A 22,990-nucleotide genomic window follows, 5' to 3' on the forward strand; every position below is an offset into this window, starting at 1 on the left:
TAAAATGAATTGATGGAATAGAATCTTTAAAATCCACCATTTATACGGCACTTATAGATATTATACTGTCTGCGATTACACAGTTTTATTTATAAAATTTTCCAAAGTGAAAACTTGTAAAATACTATTGACATTTAGAGTGCTATTGCCACAACAATTGACAACACACTTATATCCTGAAGTGAATGGAACTTGATATTGACATGCACCCCTATATTCTCAGAATAGTCACCGAATGTGATAGCCATTCATGACTGAGGCTTTTCTGTGACTGGGATATTTTGGCAGGTTCCTTTCATATAGATATTCATTTTCATATTCTAAGCTGGGAGGGATAAGATTGTATCATGACTTTGGTTGAACTTTTCGTATCACTTTATCACTGCTTCAGGTAATCTACAACTTATCAAGATTTGACTGAGTAATTGAACAAAAGCATATATTTTTGCATAAATAAACGCTAACTCAAAACGTCTAAAAGCGTAATTTGCTTACTACAAAGTTGTAGCGTGAAATTGAACTCAACAGTGAGGTGCAATTAAAAAGTGCCGATATTAATTCAAGAACAGGTTGGCTTGCAAGCGGTCTGTGTCGCAACGCAGACGCAAACTTACCTGCCGGCCGAACGGCTGACTCTGTCAAACTCCTGAAAATTAGTTTCCGAATTCTGATGAAAACTTTAATTGGTTCCTCAAAGCCAATATGTGGTTGCTAGTGTTAGCTCAATCGAAAAGTCTATGTGAGCCAGTTCCAAGAAGATTGAGTTGAACTTTTGTAATGAAATGTGTTTTGTTTGACGTGTAAGTTGTAAAGTAAACATGCCCGATGACCCATTTGACGACTGCCGCCCTTACTGCCACCCATATGCCTACATATAAAATGTACTTCGTTTCAAACTTTGGGAGTGTTCATAAAGATGTGTGGGTATACATATGTTCACATTTACGCGAGTAGTATGCGTACAAGCGCAATTTTTTTATCAGAACGTAGGTCACGATAGATGTTAAAGATTTTTTTTAGTTTTTATACATATAAACTATGTAGCATGAAGTGGTAACTAGCAAACATTTGTATGTATTTCACGTGAAATATCCCTCAACATACACATAAATATGCTAGAACACTTGAAGGGGCGTTGTGAGGTCGCGGTATTATTGTTTGGTGTGCCATTCTTCTTGGCCTCGGCGTCTGTTCCCTGGAATCTGATTAATAGCAGCAATATTCGGGCACTCTGCCCCCGTACGAACCGCAAGAATTGTTCAACCGATGTGCTCAGCTGGAGTCGTGTTTCTAGTCATAACTCTATGCCACCTCTGTACCTTATTCTGTAACTAGTAACAACTTTCTGTTTAATTTTTATTGAAAGTTATGTGTGTAAATATTGACACTAAACAATCTGGGGGCACGGAAGTGCCCCCGCAAGTCGAGCAAAAAAAAAGCGGCACGGCCGTAACATCCTTTTCTCGAAGCAATTCGGGCTATTTTTGACACCCCTATAATTTCGTTGTGGATAAAACTAGAAGCCTGGATTTTCAGCAACTAATCAGTCATTGTATAAACACGGTATATTTAAAATTTCAGTCAATTTGAACCAGTAGTTTAAAAATGACAACTTGTTAAAATTTTGAATTTTGTCACTCACTGATTCACTGACTCACTGACTCACCGATCATCAAAAGTCTAAGGTACTTCTAGCAGACTTAGAAGCTTAAAATTTAGAATACAAATAGGGTTTAGTGTCTTAATCATGGGAAAAATTTAATATTTTCTAATTTCAGTCCAGTTTTCTAAATACACCAAATGCAACAATAACTTTGTAATCCCATATAAATGTATAAGATTACAAGGTTATATTTGCAGTTCATGAATTATTGTTACTGTAGAAAATAAAATAAATAGGTGTAAATAGGTACCTACTATATGAGGCATAACGGGAGGGGGTATAGGATGGGTAAGGGTGTTTAGCCCATGAAACTGAACAACATTCCCATAGGAAAATATGTTGAATTATGAAAAAAATACGTCTTTCCATACAAATTGGACTTATGTTTGCTTTACAAAAAGAAGTGAGATGCCATCAAAAACATTCTGTAAAAACCTCAAGTCTCGCCGTAAAAAGTTGTGGGATCTATATAATACCAAGTCGATAATCTATTTAGTCTCAACTTAAAGGACCTTCTGTCTTAAGTTATTACGTATGTTATTATCATGCCAATAAAAAAAAACACCTTTAAAACAAATAGATCGACTTGGTCATCGCAAGAAACCACAAATTCGCCATTAACATTTTAGGAGCATTAACTTCTCGTCGTGCTGTGTAGTGTGATACATACTAATAATTAAATCATGCGATGGCCAGGTCGGTCTATTTGTTTTAAAGGTGTTTTTTTTTATTGGCATGGTAATAACATACGTAATAACTTAAGACAGAAGGTCCTTTAAGTTGAGACTAAATAGATTATCGACTTGGTATTATATAGATCCCACAACTTTTTACGGCGAGACTTGAGGTTTTTACAGAATGTTTTTGATGGCATTCTATTTTATCAGAAAAAATGAAATACAAAATGAGACACAAACATTCTATTTATGCTAAAGAAAAGATCTCGCGTCTCTATTATAATGTGAACATACAAAAAGGGAAGGTTTTTGCATTTCCTAAAATATCGAACGAAAGATTGTGAATGTTATCTTTCAATCTGAAAATTGGCGAGTAATTCTATAAAGGAAATAAGCCCCTATTATGTACATTGTTTATTTTGCGGCAGTACCCTGGTTTCGGCGAACAATGATAGCTTATTCGTCAATTTGCATTGTTAATGTTCAACGTAGTAATTGTTTTGTTCAATAACATTATGAACGTTTCAACAGAAATACCTAAATGCTCATAATTTAGATAATCCGAGGCAATAATTGGAATTTACATGTCATATCAATTCATCAACACGACATATTTTTAGAAGTGAATTATCGGTACGATGAGATGACATATTGTATAATCATTGCATGTTAATTTGTAGTCAATTTATAGTTAATCACGTTAGATATCAACACGTTAATTACGTTAGAAAGCATAACAAGAGATAACAATACTGACATTTTGTAGAAAATGAAAATTATACTAAGTGGAAAATATAGATATCAAAGTATAATTGATTCATTATTTTATAGTGATCCTAACTAATCGGGATCTTACTAAGTATTGAAATATAATTATATTTGTAATCGTACATTTTCATTTTCATTAGGAAGTTCACACAGTATTGTTTGCGTATCCGACAAACGGATCGAAAGCGGTTCACACGCGTGTTGGTAAAGCAAGGTAATACACGCATCCCTCCATTACCTGGCATTAGTTGGGCTGGGATTAAGCGTGTTTGTGGATAGGTCCGTGGCCGCTATTGAAAACGATCGGCATGTTGAGAGGGTACCTATTTATTTAGCGGCCTCGCGGGATGAACCAGGACTGCGGCCAACGATAGCTTATTTGCCAATTTGCATCATTAATGCGCCACGCTTAATTGATTTAATATGTAAATTCTGCGATAAAATGTTGTTAGCTTACAACAATTTTTATTTTACGCTGCTTTAGGTGTTACAATATTGCAAAAATGATAACAGTAATACGTACGTTTTAAAACAATACTGATCTATATTCTGAGTATTGATAAGCAATTAATATTGCGGAACTAAACGAAAGATCTAAGTAGAATATTGATTAGGTCGTAGGCGCTTCACGCATTGTGCACACTGCACATGGTAAACAATACATACTCTAGTCTCATTCCATCATAATTAACTGCAAGGCATTCGAACTCCGCAAACGCTGCAAGCAATTCGAATTCTTAACGTAACAGCACAACGTCTGCAAACGACTCGTCAGTTTGTGCCGCTAATTTTAATTGTGTACTGACTACAAGTTACTTTACAGTAACAACTATTGAGCATACGAAAATAAATTTTGAATGTTACAAAAGAATAGGTTTTGTATTTACCAAAAATCTTATCGTATTATCCGCATAACGTAAATATAAAAAAAACACTAGCAAAGTCGTATTTTTAAGTTAAAAAATACTGGCCGCAGTATTAAAACTTAAGCAAGATGTGCTGAGATGGAAACTATAAGCTCAAGCTTTTCTTAAATATTTGTTCAAGAAGGCTTTCCGCTACGCTCATGCAGCGAATTTTTGTGTTTGTTACAAAAGTTCGGATAGAATTAGCATTTATCGCCTATAGACAGGATTAAATGGCTTCACGAGTTGCATTTTTATACAGAAAATCTGCCAACATTGCATGGAAACTTACTTTGCTGAGACAGTGGTTCTTTATTGTTACTTATTTTAAGATTAAGATCCCAGACATTGTTTCTACAAATATTAACTTATGACGTACTTATTCGGAGGCCTTTTATCTGAAATCTATAGCAAAAATTCTAATCATGAGATTATTTCATGAGACAGGTATTTAAATAAAAAGCTGTATAATTAATCCGAACATTCAAAAACATTTCAACAATAAGTGTAGTTCATTATTGTACAACTTGGTCCCATTGCGTCCAAAACAAAACGGTAGAGAAATGACAAAATACAATTTTCATATTTAACTTTTGAGTGCACTAAAAACAACTACAATATTTAAATTTGTTAGTGAACTAACAGTATTATAAATTGAATGTACACTAAAACAACCCTTTCAAAACAGCGCCACTTTTAGAGGGAAGAGAATGACGAAATTTGATTCGACAGGCTTTTCGTTTCGGCTAATAAAAGGGGTTGTTGCGTTTGATCCGGTTTCAAACAATATAGATTAGCACTTCACAAAAACACTAACGCACACCAACGTCGCTGATGGATAGCGTTTCAAATGAATACGAGCCATGTACTTGTCTATTACCGTAACAAAATGTCTTTTCAAAATATTAGGGTTTATATAGGTGTTTGTTTCACTGGAGTTTAGTCTAACTTACAGCCTGAATGATTGATTCCTTAACTGATTAAATGTATTATAAATATCTTTGCGTGATACATTCTCACCATAAATATAACATCAAACATTTCCCGTTAAGATAACCGCGTAATGTATGCGGCTTTAAGAAAGTAAAAGCTCCACCGAAATTATTCGTCTGTGAATTGTTCAAAAAATAAACATGTGTGAACGCTTTCTTCGCAATACATCCATTTTACAAGTATCTGTACCCATAATAATAGCTCATTTATAAAGGGCGCGTAAATGTATTTCGAGACATGTAAAAAGCTTTTAGCTTTCACTGAACTCTCATATCTCCATACGTTTCATATTTTTTGTTATGAAAAAATCACAATGCAATCAGTTTAAAGAAGCGACATTTCCGATTGTGTAAATATTTTTTATTCGGTTTACATGTGCTGCTTCACATACCTCTTGTCTTATCCTTTATACGACTGGATACACTCTGTATATTTTTCATATTCATATTACAAATACAACTACATTGCTGCATAACGTCTATTTGAATGCTATAAACGGTAGTACATAGCGTTGGTATTATTTCAGGATCCTCAACAACGGGCAATATTGTGTCGGGTATTGTATTATTCTCTCGGAAATGTTTCTCTAAGAACATCGTGCTTAATTACGTTAAATCTTATCAAAGACTACAACTAACTTTCTTCAGTAAGGTAAGCTGTCGAAATGCATAGTAACTTGTAACTTACTATTATTGATGAAACAGAAGAAAATATAATTTCTCGTTCTTCCCTTTGCTGATGATGGTGGTGGTGATTGTTGACTTAATAGACTAATAATTATGAATAGTCGAGTTCGTGATCTCTCTAAAGAAGTAGAGATAACCGCTTAAATCTCGACAATCAGTTGTAGTCCCAATCCATGCACACTTACACCAAACTTTCCTATATCGAAATTTCTTTTATTCTACGGACATCTGTCTTGTTTCCGGACCCTTTTTTACCCTCGTCCAAACTCCGACACTATTACCTGTCAATGTCTTCATAGTTTTTGTCAATATCGTTTTTGAATATTTTATTGTTTCACTACATTTTAAAAGACGTCTCAAAAATTATCATAAGACAAAGTGTACCAAGCATTAACTGAATTATCCGTTTAATCACATCGACTTTCTGGCTTACTGGAATATTAAAACAAGAATCTTTTTTGTTTGCGGATGGTCGGCCCAAATATAATATAAAGTAAATATTTTGTTTGATATTATGTTTAATCAATCCCACCGTCGAGTTTAAGTGAAAAAAAAATATTTGGGACAGAGACGCTTATTAAAGGCACCACTGAAAGAGGTCCTCGAGAAAATTTTCGGTGTAACACAAAAGACGTTTCGGTTCGTGAACCCACTCGAAAATGTTAGACGTCAAGTGTGGTGGCCAGGGATTAAAGGTACCAGAGTAGCTTCTGAAAAGATTACTTAACTATCGCGAATGTATATATATATTACATAAAATGTAAGCATACATAGGTAACAATACATAGGATGGGATTCAATTTAAACCGAAAAAGTAATTGTTTGTTGTAAATAGTATTTTTGTTACATATATTTCAATTGTTGAATTGTGCTTCCGCTCAACAAACATCCAGATTTATATTACAACATCGACAGAAACTACAAACAGAATAACTATAACAAGCTTCTACACAAACCCAATCGGAATGTATGAATTTCAATCAATAGATTGGATACTGGGTGATTTCGCGGACCCAAACATTGAAAAAATAATACTGGCCGCACAAAAATATTTCTATCCACTCGTGATGTAACCACTCATCCAAGGTTTGACCAAATGGCTTATCAATGATTGTATATATATGTATGTAAAATATTTTCTACGCGAATGGTTGGTTGCCCTTACGTTAACCGCGACGATGCTCTCCAGCCGTGAAGTAGGGGCGTGATGGCGCGACCCGAGGGACTAAAAGGTAACATTACATTACCTTACTGAAAGTCGATGCCGAGAAATTCTTATACAAACTTAATAGACGCGCTTCTTGTCTGTCAAATATAAATGTAATGCAAATTATTTATAACAGTGTAATATTTGTTTTATATTTTGGTAACATTACATTTTTAATCGTGTTATTTTCGCAATAAATTTTTAATAAAAATTTTACTTGACATGTGTTTTTGAAATGTCTACCTCAAAAATAAGTTTACAGAGATACGACGAATATTATTTTTATTTTATTCAGTAGCCCTGGGATTTAGTAGCAAAACATAAATATACAATTAAAGCGATGTAAGCCGCCTCTAGCTTCGTACGTAGAGACATGTACGGCCACGTCTTGCCGCGGGCACATTGGGCCAAATTACACCGCCTTCCCAGCTCTTTGGCCCAATTCTACGTTCTTGTTATAAATAAATTCATAAAATTAACTATGCCCAATTATATTTTTGTTCCGAGAAGCATCTTGGGTAGTACAAGGGTCGTGAAAACATTGTACGCTTAGTGAAATACAGTTATGATTATGATGATTCCTTAATGTAGAAAATGGGATTTTATACAACAGATTATTTTTATACCCAGAGCTTTAACTTCACAGCCTTTTATGACACTATACCGTTATTAATATGTAGGAAATTAAATCACTTTATGAAGGAATATCTACAATTTCGGTTGTTTTAACTATTACTATTATATTTCCGACAATGTGTGTGTGTGTAAAAATATATTTTAATTATGTAATATAATAAATATGATATAATAAATTCAGGTTGTAGTTGTTCCGCGCATAAAGCATACAGCTTAATGGCGCTAGTTAACACCTCCTAACTAGACGTTTTAATTAAATTTCACTCTACATTGTTACAATTTAACACCCGCCGTGTTATAAAAAGTAATGTTAATAAGATCCGGCCTCGGGTTTTACGCAGGTTGTAAATCAGGCCTCTTTTCATTTTGGCAGAGGTGTCTGTTCATTTCTTTTCCGCTCCGGGAGGAATTAAACTTGTCTATGGGCAATTGTGAGCTTCCTTCAAGCTTTAAAAATTAAAAGATGTCGACTTACCGCGCTTTCGGTGACGTAATTAGAAAAAAACATGTGTAGGGTTATCTTACATCTCATAAACAGAAAAAGATGGACGATACATAGGTATGCACATATTCAGGGCGTAGGTAAACGGAACAACTTTTAACGTCAAAGGTGAAACAATACCGATATTTTCATTACAATATCAATGATACGATCGCTGTATCAGAATTTTTTATTTCCTGTAGAGCATTTCCACGTATTTATTATGCTTAAAAATGTAAACTATGCGTGGTGCGCTCAAGCCGAACGCTCGAACTTGTTCATTCCTATAAGAATTAAGCGAGCAGCGTTGCTAAAATAGGCTGTACAACAAATTCCTTTTCAGTTCGTAAAACAGTGAATGGTATTCAGATAAAGTTTAGAAATATTCTTTGCTCGTCTTTGCCGGCGTTGTTCGGTTTGTCACTGAAATCCTGCTCTCCCGAGAGCTTCGTGCCGTTTAGGAATGCTAGTCTCTTGTTCTCCGGTTTAAAGGTTAACTCAGTCAAAATATCGCTGAAATAGTTTGGATGGTTTTGAAATACGCAAACTTAATACACTGCCAACTTAATATCACAATAATGCGGAAAAAATCTAAACCTCACTACATACAAAGAAAGCAATTTACTTTCCGAATTTCAAGTCAAATCTTAGAAAATATTGACCTGTTTTTACTACTACTAGAGTGCAAGCGCAACTAGCTTTGTGAAGTGTTTTCGGTCGCACATATACAACTTCAACTCAAATCTAAGTGCACCTTTATCTTCCCTATCACCTAAGTTGGGGTCACAATTCAGTTTTATACTGGCAATCGTTTATCGGCACCTTAAGCTTTAACTTTCCAAGTAAATCTATGATATATTTTGCCGCGATAACATTCCTTTTCAATTGAAACTCTTATAGATTTGAAGTGGTCCAAAACTTTAACTGCGCAACCTTGAGATAAGACTTTTGATTTATGACGTCAGTAGTGGTTATATTATCCTCCAAAGAAAAGAAAAAGTAATTGGGAAATCCTTCCAATCTTTCGTTGGTACCTACTAGGTACATTCCTCTTCATAAGTTATTAGTCCCCAATTTACGTACTAGGTATTAAGTACACGTATGAATATGAGAGGGTACAAAGGGGAAGCAGTTTATGACGGGCATATGTCTGATGTTACTAAATTATTAAGCTGCGATGAAAGGACCACGCTGATGAATGTCAAGTGAAATAAATCAGCCCCAATTTACTCGCGACATAATCAAGACTCACGCAAATTAACTTTTTGACTGATAATTAGTCACGTCACCAATCCCTCCCCGCGGCCCTCCTTTTTATTACGCACATAATTACTTACATTTTCCTCTCATATTCTTCATAAGAAATATTGAAAATACCAGTAAACAATATTGCGTCTAATACTTGCGAGGATGTGTCGTCATGTAAACGTATCGTGTGCATGCCTCCCTGTTGTTAAACTAAAATTAAATTCCCGATTTTCAAAGTTCTGTAAGCAAGGATTCTTCGGAAATACACGGTGCTACATAATTTCGGCAACTTAGGGGAGTAAGTGGCATGACTTTTGAAAACTTGTCAAAGACTACGCCTCTACGGTTACACATTATGAACAGACTAGAAATTCCTGTGTTTCAACTCCAGCGGGCAGAATCAACCGCAAGCGCACGTTTCACCTACATCAAGCTATTGACAAGGCCCTCGGTTAGAATTGTATTAACCACATACTATTAATTGAGTTGCCTATAACTTTACACATCTAGCTTTCCATGTAACGTTATTCATTTAACATACAGTATCGTATCACTGCTTAGGTGCAAAATAGATATCTGCTTTTCAATAGCCTAAATAGGTTTTAGGTAGGTACCGTTGATGGCAGTTTTTGTTCAATTTAGTTCATATTCGAAATAATTTGTTATGGAATACGTAGGTACGTACTAGTGACTACACTTAGGTACTTGTTTTTTACGATCACAATCTCTATTGATTGAACAAGACTTATTAGAATTAATAAGATTGAAATGCCAACATTTTCTTTTTTTAATTTAATTTACTACACAAAAATACCTTTACTTAAAAACCACAAAACTTACCTTTATAACTTTTGTAAATTTAATTCGTAACATCACTCAAAATCATTCACGTTAACATTTACAAACCGAACGTTTGAGGGCTGACATGTTGTGTCCCAAAGCTATTGTTTGAAGTGAATTCAAAGGTTATCTTTGAGGCAAGACGACTTCCTGGCTTCGTATTCCGACATGTTAAGACGGCCTAAGCAACGACTCGTCGCTACGAAATACGTACCTAATCGGATTACTTCACTCTGCGATATTAGAGTACCTACACGAGGGAAATATGTCTAAACACTACAATCTGGCCGCTGCAACCTTCGGGCTGCTTCGGGTATAACGTAGAACACAGCGATGTAAATCCGAACCGCTACTGAAACTTCATACCGAGCTTATCATTGACTTATTTGATGTTGAAGCTTATTAACTACGTAATCTATTTATATAAACTTATTGATAGATGTCGGATATGGCGTTTTTGAAACTTATTCATTCTCTCTTATTACATTTTACATACTGTCACCTCCAACGACACTTAATAAGCAACACACTCTTCTCAATAATGAACACGTACTCTAATGAAAAACCACTTCGAAATGAAAGGACTTTAATTAAAAAATAGGACACAACACGCATTGTGCTAAAATATTCTATTTAAAACGCTACCCCATACAAGCAAGGTATTGCGATTGAAAAGGCGACGTGCGTCGTGTATTCGTTGTGAATTTTTGCAAGGGAACATAAACTTCGCGTTGCATCTCTTTTACGTATACAAGAGTAAGTTCTTTTATGAGACGGGAGGCAGACACCGTGAATGAGCCGCGTACGAGTCACACGAAGCAATTAAAAGTTGCCAGCTAGTGTGTGTACGTGAAACTACCACAAACGTAATTAGGCTAGTTTACTACATATTATTCTTATCAACTGTTGCGTCCAATATCAGTGTCTTCATCCGTATTACTCGAGCACCTAAATTTTTAATGAGATCGCTAGCTGATCTTTTCTCAAAATTGGATTTGTTATTAATTGACTAATTTGTACTGTAGCCGATTTCAATGAACGACTCGAAGGGTACCCTTATCCCGTTATCTATTAGCTGCCTTTCATTACATCAGCACGGCAATAAATAAATCCGAATAACTGAAAACAAGTAATCGTATTTGACCTTAATCTAGGGTGTTAAGACGCCCACATTAATTTTCCCACAACATTATTTCCTGGTAAGTTTAAAAGCCACATTAACTGTGTGAAATTTTAAATAAGTACAAGTTTATGCATTTACTTTAAGTAAAATAGCACCCAAGATACACATGTGGGCGCCACATTGTCAGTTTCTTTGCTATTTACGTTGGCGAGCACTAGAAATATTGCAACAGGAAAGACATCTAAAGTCAATCAACAATCATCATTTATATCTTCTTGTATTTTCAATTATCAGCCTTATGAAACTTGTCATATATTTTAAATGAACTATCATTCCGTTTATTTAGGCCGTCCTACAAATTTAACGTCATAATGCGCTATTCAATTTCTATATAATCCTAGATTATCCCAAATGACACATAGTTTCCTTTTACTGGGCACACCAGGTATTATGAGCACATAAATTAATTATTAGCAACACGGTAGTCATTAAGCTCGGTCATCATTGCGGGTCTCATATGCAATTAAACGAGGAGCGCACTGGTGAACCCCGACATGAACAGTTATCAATAAGCAATAGCACTGCATTAGTATGAGTTGGTAATACGATGCTGCAAGGCCTGGGTGGTGCAGTGCACAATTGGCTTCGATCTCAAAACGAAACAGGGAGGTGTATACTCTATACCGGCTGTCGAAAGGTAAATACAAACAAACTATTCCAATATTGTTGAACGCTGCTCTACAACGGCTTTGCGCGTTATGGTCCAGCGAGTTTGCAATAAATAATATAGGTACTTTCTCTACGGAATAATTGCTTTCACTGTACATACGTGATCTGAGGCGTGAATAACGTATTGAAAAAACAGAATGGATTCTGCATATATTTATTCTTATTTCGTAGTTCCCCAGACTTTTAAATAACGTGCCGTTAAAAGGCTTGAATGTTGTATGTTCCTTCACGCTAATCTGTTTATCTTTTCACAAAAGTTGTAAAACGTAAAAGGGAAAACACGCTTTATATTGGTGTCACTTGGATATTTGATTACCCTATAAAGATAAAAGGGCTCATACTTACTTTCTCGTGAGATCTGCAATTCACATCCATTTCTACAGAGTTTTCTCTTATGAACTTTTTCACTTACCTTCTTATAAACGGAAATATAAATTATGTCTCGTCATGTTAAGGATATTAAGAGTTTTTATCTCTTTTCTCACCATATTTCTTATTTTCAAAACTTATTGGATAAAGTGTAAAATCGACTTGTCGCCAGTTGTCGCACGAGTTCTTAGCCATTACGTTGATTGAATGAAATAGTGTGTTTGGTGTAGTTTAATTTCTTGATTTTTCAAGAAGAAAATTTGATGATAACTGCATTGTACAATCTTAGAAAGTGGTGAAATAAAAATAAAGTTAATCTCAAAAAGTCGCAAAATAAGATAACTGTAGGTTGAAATAAGTAAGTATGTTGAAAGTAATCATAGTACTTTTTTCTTACTTTTAAGTACTCAAAATGCTTCGTCAATACTTCAACAAGTATAGCAAAAAGTATTTATTCAACAATTAGTGGTCAAAGTTTAAATGGAAACAATCTTTTTTATAAGAACGGTTAAGATTTTAAAAGGATTTGCTAGATAATGGATGTTGAGTTGTACAAACACTGAAATTGTAAAACTAAGAAAAGGTTGGAGAGTTTCAAAGTTATTAATAAAACAAATAATAACTTGGTCGGAGTGGTAGATATCGATCAAAACTTAGGTATCTCCGCGGCTAGTCGGGACTTGTACGTCTTTATTAGCTTTTAAACTAACCTGTCTAGAGTACGTATGTACATTTAGTATTAGCATCATTATGCATTACATTTCTAATTGCAGGAATCTCTATTATATATCAATTGAGAGACAATATACCAGCAGTAGTCTACACTATCGGATTAATTAAGTGTGTATTGCAACGTCTTTGGTTATTGTATGCATACGACTATCTGTTTCGATATCACCCGCATTCAGCTAGATCAGACTGGAATGCATGATATCAATACACCAGTACGTTTAACTGCTCACATGAATTCCTGCGGCTGAAACAATGGGATAGCTATAGATCAAATGCTGGAGGCTTAATATGACAAGGTAGAATTCATATCGTGCCAGCAATTTGAATGCATTGACACTTCTGAGTAACTTCGAATATGAAGCTTTAACATACGGCCGATGTCTTGTATTGATCAAAACGTATCTGTTCGTGTACACGAACAAAAAGGCGCTACTAATATTATACTAAAATATAAACATACTGAAATATATTTATATTATCAGTCTAGTCGGTAAACAAAGTTAGGTTAAGTTACCGGTAACTTTGTCATATCATCGGACAATACGGAATAATAACTAAACGTAATAAATCAAATAAAATAATTACAAAATAATCCTTTCAAACTACGGACATCGAGACGGATAAAATTATCATTACTCATCGACTAATCACTTTACATAGGTATTATATCAACTCGTTATCAACTAACTTTTGTATATTATATTAGTGTCATAACTATAATATTATTATATTATGTGTGAAAACCACTCACGTTAATTATTCAGACGCTTCAGAATAACGTGGAGTATAACGCAAAAAGCGCTAGTGAATTATTAACAAGCATAATTTAATAAATATTATCTGAGTTTTTATTGAGCAAACTTTAAATAAAATATAATCTCTTTTGCGGTACTGCGGTAGTGAGCGGATATAAAAAGCCTTTGGTCGCCTAGGTAATCTCTTTTTATTTAATATTCGTCTGGCACCTTTTTGCGTCTTGTTTGCCTCGTACCATTAAACATTTATTTTACCACGGCCATGATATAAAAATCGAAATGCGACAAATTCAAAACCAGCAGGGATAAACCAACCGATGAGATAAAACAACGGAATCTGGAGACCTCATTTAAAAAGCGGGCGTTTTATATTAGAGGATTATTAACTTTAATTGGTTTCAGAACCTGCTGTGAAATGACGTCTATTGTAAGTTGTTCCCTTCGAACTGCTTTACTTACAAGCCTATCAGAATATTTTAATTAAAATAATAAAGTTACGACAAAGTTTTAAGCAGATATTTTTGTACAAGCCTGCATTTTAGCATAAATACCTTTAATTACTAAGTCATTAATTTAAAGAGATTCTATAAAGGAGAGGAAGGGATCTTTAGCCGAAACAAACTGATTGCTTCGCATAATTAATGTACCTCAAACGGGATTATGTTTACAGTACAATAATATTATTAACATTAATGAAGCGTTTCAGTCTTTCTAATAATATTATTTACATTCAATGCATTTCTGATTTTATAATCAATTTAAGTTAGAGCAATGTAAGCAGAGCTTTTTCTAATTGAAAATAAATGGAAACGCGTGGCTATCCAATGACGTTTTATGTTGCTGTAACTTCTTTATTTATTTTTTAATTATAATATTGAATAACAAAATATTAAATAAAAGTTTGTATACTTTCATCGACATTTTTTATGGTCAAGATATTGCGATTTTCTTAGTATTTCTTATGTAAGATTTTCTTTTTAATGAATAGTTAAACTTATTTATTTTGTCTTCAACAATACAATAAAATAAATCTCAATTAACCACTGGTCCGAAGGATACACGTTTGTATATGACACCTATATTAGGTATACAAACAAAACTCATTTCCTTGCCAACTCTACTCAGGTAAACCCAAGAAATCACTCGAAGCACTTGTACGCCTAACTTTATACGGTAAAAGCTTTTCAATTTTCACAAACAAACCTCTAAGACAGAATAAAACCGATTTCCTGAAATATGAGCGATTGATACGCGTAACGAGACGTAAACAGAGCTAAGTTAACTTAACCTTTTTATAAAAGCTCTTTACCAAATAACCCCCTAATTGGATCACAAATTGTGAATAGGTTACCAAATTACTGACACAATTTACCAAGCAAAATAGAAATCAATTACAATAAAGGAAAAGTATTACAGCCCTTGTATCCCCTCCTTGCTAAACGGATATTGGACATATATTGATCTGCATTTTTCCCTTACAGGTCTATTCCGAAGGAACGCAAAATCATTTGAACAGGAAGCTTCATTAACATGTAAGTATTTTATGTTGGTATTTACTTGCTATTGTTATCCTTTCATAGATTTTAGAAACGCTAATCCATGCTCATTACATGGAATCCCCATATTATATGCGTTATTGCGTTACAAACACTATTATATGGAAACAAAATTATTATATATGCGTAAAACATAGCTATTACCAATATAGGTCCACTCCTGAATTCCCTTTGAGTCTGTATCTGCTGCGTATTCAATTATACATAATATGTACAAATAAAACCTCTACACCATCCATGTAATATGCTCAGTCGTGCATGAAAGTGATGTCTCGTTTGCCATATTTTTATTCGAGTTTTATCACGAACCGAACACGAGATATCCGAATAAATTTGCATATATACGATGGACAAACGAATAATCCCATAAGTGTCTCTTTATACGATGCCGTGTAACGAGTCTCTAGAAACAATTCAAAGGATAAAATGGTTTGGTGAATTTTGAATGAAATACAACACGGTGTCTCGTCATATGTCACACAGAAATATTAATGTAACCCGCAACAAGGATTAAAACGGTCCAAAGCAGTATTTCACTCGCCGGGCAAAATGTTACTCGTAAACTTTTCAATGTCAAGTAAAGCGCAAATAACTCGACCGACACTTAAGATAATGTTTTCTAAACATACGATTTATTTTAATGTGTGTGGGCTGGCTGCTGGCTGAAACCTTTTTTTGCGTGTAAAATTTTTGCTTGGCATTAACTTAGTATAAACTTTATTGGTAATATATTATGTTAAATATATTCAATACACTTAATTAAATCTTTAAAACTGAGTATGTAATAAAATAGGCATTATGAAAATAAACGGTTTCAAGTAAAAGGTCTTGCGAAATTACCCAGTCGCCTCATCGTTAAATCTTACAAGCTGCCACCTAATCACCTAGTCCCTTGAACAAACAAAGCATTATTAGGTACCGTACAATAATTACCTTCAAACATGTACATACGGATAGCTGAAGGACATCTAATCACAAGACAAACGACAGTGGAGCCCACTTAAGCTGATCCGTCCACGCGGGATTATCCGCTCGAGGGCCTGTTGTTAGTGCAGTGTAGCTACACACTCGTAATGGATAATCCATTCGATGTATATTCTGATGAAAATTTTACTTTGATGGAAATAACTTTTACGACTTTACAATTTTTGATATCAAAGATTCAATGTTTTGTTTCGAAAAAAGCTCTAGCTTAGTACGATTCGGTCGATGATACCTTCGTATCTATATAATATATGTGTTGGAGTCTTTGATACAGCTTTTATTAAGTAAATACTACATGGTTCTAAACCCAATGGACGATGTTATTTTGAAGATTCAACTTTACATCTCAAAGCTGAAAAATGTTCTCTTTTTCAAACAAGCTCCGTTTCATAACCGTTTGTATGAAACCACCGCAAACAAAACCGAGCTGCAACAAAACTGCGGACGTAGGGTAAATTAAATATTCCCTCGTAAGATCATCGTCCCTTAATTTCATTTTGTATCTCACATTGTGCATACCGACGTTGAAAAACAAACTCACATATTCAGGTCTGCCCAAAATCATCATTAAAATTAAACGCCGCAAGGACAGTTCGGCTCGTCGGCGTCACACGTCATGTGAGAATTCGCTGTGAATATATTGTTACCCACCACGTTGACCGTTGTCATGAGATTATGTGCACGCCCGTGACGTGTTGTGATCCATTACTTTTCATATTTTACACCGACCATAATCCATCACGACTAGTTTCGTCATAAATTAAACGATAAGCGTACGTGACCCGCACACGTCAGTTAAGACTAAAAAGTTGGCGCGCCAACTTAAAAATTGATCCTATTAACCACTAAAGAGAAACATTACACATTTAAGTATGAATGTTATAGAGTCGGGCACTACTCGGGCCGGGATACAGTCAGTGTGCAGGGCGTTGAAAACAAATGCGAGACTGTGATTGGTTGAGGTAGATACCCCTGCTCATGCTGGCTCGGAACCGTCTCGGCGTAATGAGAATCATTATTTATTACACTGAGCATCTCCGTACTCACTCATTGAAGATTTTTAACATTGAATTAGGTAGACACGAAATACTAGATGTTTTACTGATAGTTTAACTAAATTGGATGTACGTAAAATGGTATTAGATGCTGGTTTATTCAGCTACATTGCATCGTAAATGTGTAGTAGAGCAAAATTTATTAAGTGAATAAAAGTTTAATAATAATAATTGCTATTACGAGCGAGTATGTACACGAATACATATTCACTATTCAGCACATGAATCACTTATTCATATTAAATAATGTCATTACTTCCAGCAACGGATAAAACATGGGCAAAAAGTGTTATCAATCCACTATTACGGCACGTAACACTTGAGTGCGAGAAATTCATTAAACAATATTTTTATTACTTTAAACGCGCATAGCGTGCTCCGGCCACGTTGAGTCGGATTCTACCAAGCGAAGTTCGTTAGACACTGCTCTACGCTTGTCATCCTACAGTGTACAAACAAGGGATGAAGCAGTCCATTAGTGTTGGAAATCTTCAAGGAAAATGCGGGAAAAGCCCTTTATTTTTTGCTACTCTTAGTTTTCATACCTCGGGGAACGATAAATAAACAACTAGCAAATAAAGTACACGTCTCCACATTATTAATGTATTTGTACGTAGCAAATTACGAATCAATCGTTACGAGATAGTAGGTTAAAGTAATTGTTAATACATTTTCATTATGCCGCTATCCGAAAAGTGTTTTGTACCTAGAGGTGGGTATTTTGTGCTTTGACCGTGTTGAAAAATGTTCTGTAATATTCCGATGAAATTCACTCAAACAGTATAAACTCTGTTTATTAACTTTGTGTCCCTATTTATGAAAGCCATAGCTTAGTAGTTCTAACAACAAACAAAGTTTGTCCTTTTATAGTTTTAACATAAATTACTTTGTGCAAAACATTTAACATTCTTTGTACAATCATACATAATAAAAAGACAACATAACTGTGCTCGCTCCCAGTATTTATATTCAATTCTACGTACTTATCTTGTGTTACGTTTGTGAGCTAAAACGTGAAGGAATTAAGTTACGACGATAAAGTACTTAGTACCTACTTGCACTACATTTGTCGAAAAGTGCACATAACAATGCAAGTGCAAAATATCCATAAAATACAATGTTATTTTATACTCAGTGCTTACCTGCCCGTAAATAAGCTTGTAGTTATTTACATTTTATGTGAATTATACGGTTCTATACGAACTCCAAATGGCAAAAACAATTTAACATTACTCTTGTTTTATCCAAAAAGTATTTTGACTTTTCAGCAGTAACTTTACTATTTAGGTGTTTGCTGCTTAAATTGTTGTACGGACGTCTTCTTTAACTATTTCTTTGCATTATTAAAATTTACGACTAGTGACAATAACAAATTACAATTATTTTGTAACAAATAACCTAACAAAGAATAATGTTAGCATTAAATGCGATTCTTTGAATCTGTATTGCATTAGATTCTAGTACCTATATCCGAAATCGTCACAAAAAATGAGAGCGACGAAGTCTCTTCGCGGTATAAACTCTAGACTAGAAAATAAAACCGTTAAACTAGTATATCGAGTAACCGTCCGCATACGGTACCTTTGCCTAGCCTTTTACGTATCCGGCAGCCATCAGGAGTGTGGATGTGGAAACTATAAATATTTTCTATTGCCGGTTTTAGGTCGGATGTCGACAATATTGGTCAGTTTACCAATACGAATAAAGCAGAACGTTTCAATAAGTAAACAAGTAGAAATCAAAGACAGACACTAATAAGTTCAACCCTATGAATTAACGAATGTATAGTTGACTTTATTATTACTAGCTAATTATTGCAATAAACTCATGAGAGTCATGATAGTCGTGCTAATAATTAGCGATAATTAAAACCAGCAATAGAAATGAATTAAAAAAATTAAATCCACTCTGATATTATTCACTGTATACTTAAATGTTCATTCAAGTAGTATTACATTAGTTTCACATTCTTGAATTATTAATAACGTTATTTTTCATTGGAGAAATGAGAGTACGAGATCTATCTAGCAGACAAAGGAGAAATAAAAGACTCCCCAGCATTCAAGGCATCGTTATACCTACTCATGATTCAGGCGAACGAATTAAATAACGTAGAATAAAACGTTAATTACGTACGGCGTAATACGAGACGATGAGGGGTTGGAATTTCTACGCAAGTACATGAGAATCTACTGATCTAAGTAAGAATATATGTAGAGTGATCGGCAATGTAATATTGAATATAGGTACCTATATTAAATAACATCCATATAGGTACCTATATTAAATAACATGATAGCTGTAGTTATTTACATTATGTTACTTTCATGCACACATATGTTAATAGTCTGAGTATGGATATAATCGTTAATTTCGGTAAATACACGGTTTACGAATATTAACGTATGGGTTTTTTTATATTGACGAATAAACTTCACATCAAATATTTTATCAATTTTAACTCTAATAATATAGCACAAACAGGTATTTTCGCGAGGGTGTATTTTACAATTCAGATAATTTTAATGCAATGTAGCTCCAAGTTGGGAAAGTTAGGAAAAACTAGTCTAAAATTCGTGATAGCGTAGAAGTTATTATGAGCACATTAATTTTCCCGTTTCTCTCGGTTGACTCACAACTTGCGCGGAAAACTAAACTGCACTCTGTATTTTTCTTTCATAGATAAATAAAATTTAAAAACCAAACCAACCGTCGAAAGATATACTTACCTATGTTTCACGATAAATTATAGAAAATTGTGTGAAAATTTCTAAAGGAAGACAACCGAAAACTTTAATATTTCAGGTGGAAAACACCTACCGAGCAGACAATTTTCATAGCCCGAGGCGATTTTCAATTAAAAGCTTTTAAATTTTGCTCTTTTACTGTGTTGTAGAACTTTTAAGTGTTCCCTTCAGTTCTAGAATCAAAAAGGCCTTGCAACCTCTTACGATTTAGGTACGATTTATCGAAATTGTAGATAATATCGCGGCGATATAATAAAATGATTGCTATATATTTTATGAGGATAAGCACTGACGCCACTTTAAAAAAATCTGCGTAGTAACAGACAAAAGAGAAAAAAAACTTCTGTTGTGTGATTAGCTAAGTTAAACCATTTTTATAGATGTCCTGCTTTTCCATTATGCATGTAGGTAACGACAGAGATAAGAATATCCACTAACATTCACTGTTATTGAGTAAAGTTAGATATATTTATGTGCTCAGTTTACCTCAGGAAATATCCCGTCGAACGACAATAAACGGCGAACGAATTTGCATGGGACAAAGCATTCAACTTCAATATTGCCGTGCGGGGACCAACTGGCTTTTTTGTAAAAACCGTCCCTGTAAAAAGTAACCTGGCTACCCTCTGTAAAATTTTACTTTGTATTTTTAAATCGTCCTTAGAGCTAAAATAAAAACGGAATGACATAAATTACCTACGTAAAATTGAGTAGATAACTACGTAAAAACCTACATTATACTCAATAAGTATTAACACAAACGTTATAGAATATAAAAACCTAAAGAAAAATCTAAAACTGGTGTGTGTAAATAATTTAAGATCATAAAAAGATTTTACAGAATCTTTTCTTTAACTCTATAAAATAGATAGACTCCTGAATATAGTAATACCTACGATAGCTTCCTATAGTAATTAGCGACGCATCTATAATAAACATAATGAACCAACACGCACAAAATGTCAAAGTGCCAATTTTCGGTCGATCCCAATTCTAGATAAGGATAAAAATAACAGGTGTTGCATAATACATTCCTTTCTGAGTAAAGCAAATTAAAATCGGCAAATACTATGCCTTGAAGTAAATCTTAACGTAGCTGCGTAGGGGTTAGTCGGGACAGTTGTAAGTTACTGTCAAACGCGGAAATATTCTTGTTTTGTTTCATGTACAAAAACCTAGAGCTAATTAGTAACTGTAGCTGTAAATTAAGACTGTATCGTAAGTCCTGCATCAAACTAATGCGGAATTTGTCAGTACCTTAGCTCTGCTTAATTAAGTAAGTAGATCTAATATTCCCTATTCAGACATGGGTACCCCATTTAAGTATGGTGCTTTTGAGTACTATTGCACTAGTGCAGTCGCAAAATACAATTTAAGAATTTACAGATAAAGCTCAAACTCTACCTACTGTTTTTCCAACTTTGAACCTCCTATAGTGTTAAATCAAAAAGTAATTAAAAGCAATTTGAAATACATACAGTAAATAAATAAGAAAAGCAATTGTTACAATTTTCATTTATAATTGGAGGAGACGCTACTGAATATTGCCGAAAATCGTGTTTGTTGATGCAAAATATTTTAATTAACCGCGCATCTACATATCGTGTGCAAGTGGACTTATTACTCTGCTTTACCGACACAAACTTCAGATCTGTCATAAATAATGTTCCGAACCGCCGCCAGTGGCGCTGCTGGCAGCATTTCTCTCTATCCTCTATTGTTTATGACAATTACAAGCTTCACACCGACGCGTCACCGTCGGGTTTTATTTTAATTTTATAATTATAAGTGACAAAGAAAATTGTGATAAGTGTGATTTTTATACACATCTTGGTGATAATATTAGTGTTAAGATTTGTTATGTTATTGTTGCACCGTGGAAAACAATCGAGGTAAGAAAGTTGATGAACGCGGTTGTCGGGAGATATTGTTTGGGATTTCTGGGATCGATAACCTGGTCGGCTAGCCATGAGGCGCGACGCTGAGGTTATGTCGCGAGCCGCGAACAGGTATCGGAGTTCAAGTAACGGTCCCTTCGTCCGGAGCGGCTCGACTCGTGTTACAACCGCAGAATCCGGTCGTACCTAAGACCAGTTAGTTCATAATAGCGTCTAGATCCTCATTCGCCGTCCTCATTCTGTAACGCTTGCCATCGACTGTCACTGTAAATAAATATTCGGTAATCGGCTTCGCTTTTTACAAAAGGACGAGTGCCCATGCCCCATACCTTTAGTTCGCTCGAGACCTATGGACGTTCCTTTTGAGATGTGCGCCTGTTTTCCAGCTTACCCTGCCTGCAGTGCGTGCCACGAGCCCCAGAGTCCCAGCCATTAGATTGAGTGGAGTGTCCCCTGTGTCCGCCCACACGTAGCCCCATACGCAGCCAAAATTCCGCGAGACACAACGGACACCTCCTCCAGCATGGAACTGGAGAAAGCCCCTACTCTCCACGAGGAAGACTCCAAAGTTACCCTCACTATCAGACTGATTATGCAGGGGAAGGTAAGAGAATAAACACTTGAACTATTTATTTTTTAAAAATTGGCACCAATCATTTTAATTAAATCTTTTGAATTACTTGTGTTTATAATGTGAAAGTGTACACTTTACCTTCTTCTAAATTCCATAGTTGTTATCAGGAACACAAAGTTTATCACTATGTAGTTGTGATGTGCAGTCATAGAGTATATTGTCAAGTGTGTTTTGTTATTGTTTATGTGACCTGTCCTCACTAGTTAATGTTATGTATATATGTTGTTGCTAGTGTGCACATATAATTTATGTATTGCCATTATTTGTTATTCTCTTTAATAAAAACATAACATCCTAGAAATTA

At 34.7% G+C, this 22,990-nt stretch overlaps 1 protein-coding gene across 7 annotated transcripts in view; it reads left to right on the plus strand.

Annotated features, from left to right (window-relative positions):
- mub (poly(rC)-binding protein mub) overlaps positions 1 to 22,990 on the plus strand; it is a 138,085-nt gene that overhangs the window by 99,973 nt on the left and 15,122 nt on the right. For 6 of the 7 annotated variants that reach the window (XM_076115534.1, XM_076115539.1, XM_076115536.1 and 3 more), the window contains exons 4-5: positions 15,294 to 15,344; positions 22,439 to 22,656. In XM_076115534.1, the coding sequence (XP_075971649.1) occupies positions 22,576 to 22,656 (81 nt within the window). In that variant the 5' untranslated portion in view covers positions 15,294 to 15,344; positions 22,439 to 22,575. Of the gene's footprint in view, positions 1 to 15,293; positions 15,345 to 21,861; positions 22,047 to 22,438; positions 22,657 to 22,990 lie in introns of those variants that run through there. The other variant, XM_076115535.1, reaches the window with a different exon arrangement.

Source organism: Anticarsia gemmatalis, chromosome 6, assembly GCF_050436995.1.
Source record: "Anticarsia gemmatalis isolate Benzon Research Colony breed Stoneville strain chromosome 6, ilAntGemm2 primary, whole genome shotgun sequence".
In the NCBI taxonomy this organism is placed as follows: domain Eukaryota; kingdom Metazoa; phylum Arthropoda; class Insecta; order Lepidoptera; family Erebidae; genus Anticarsia; species Anticarsia gemmatalis.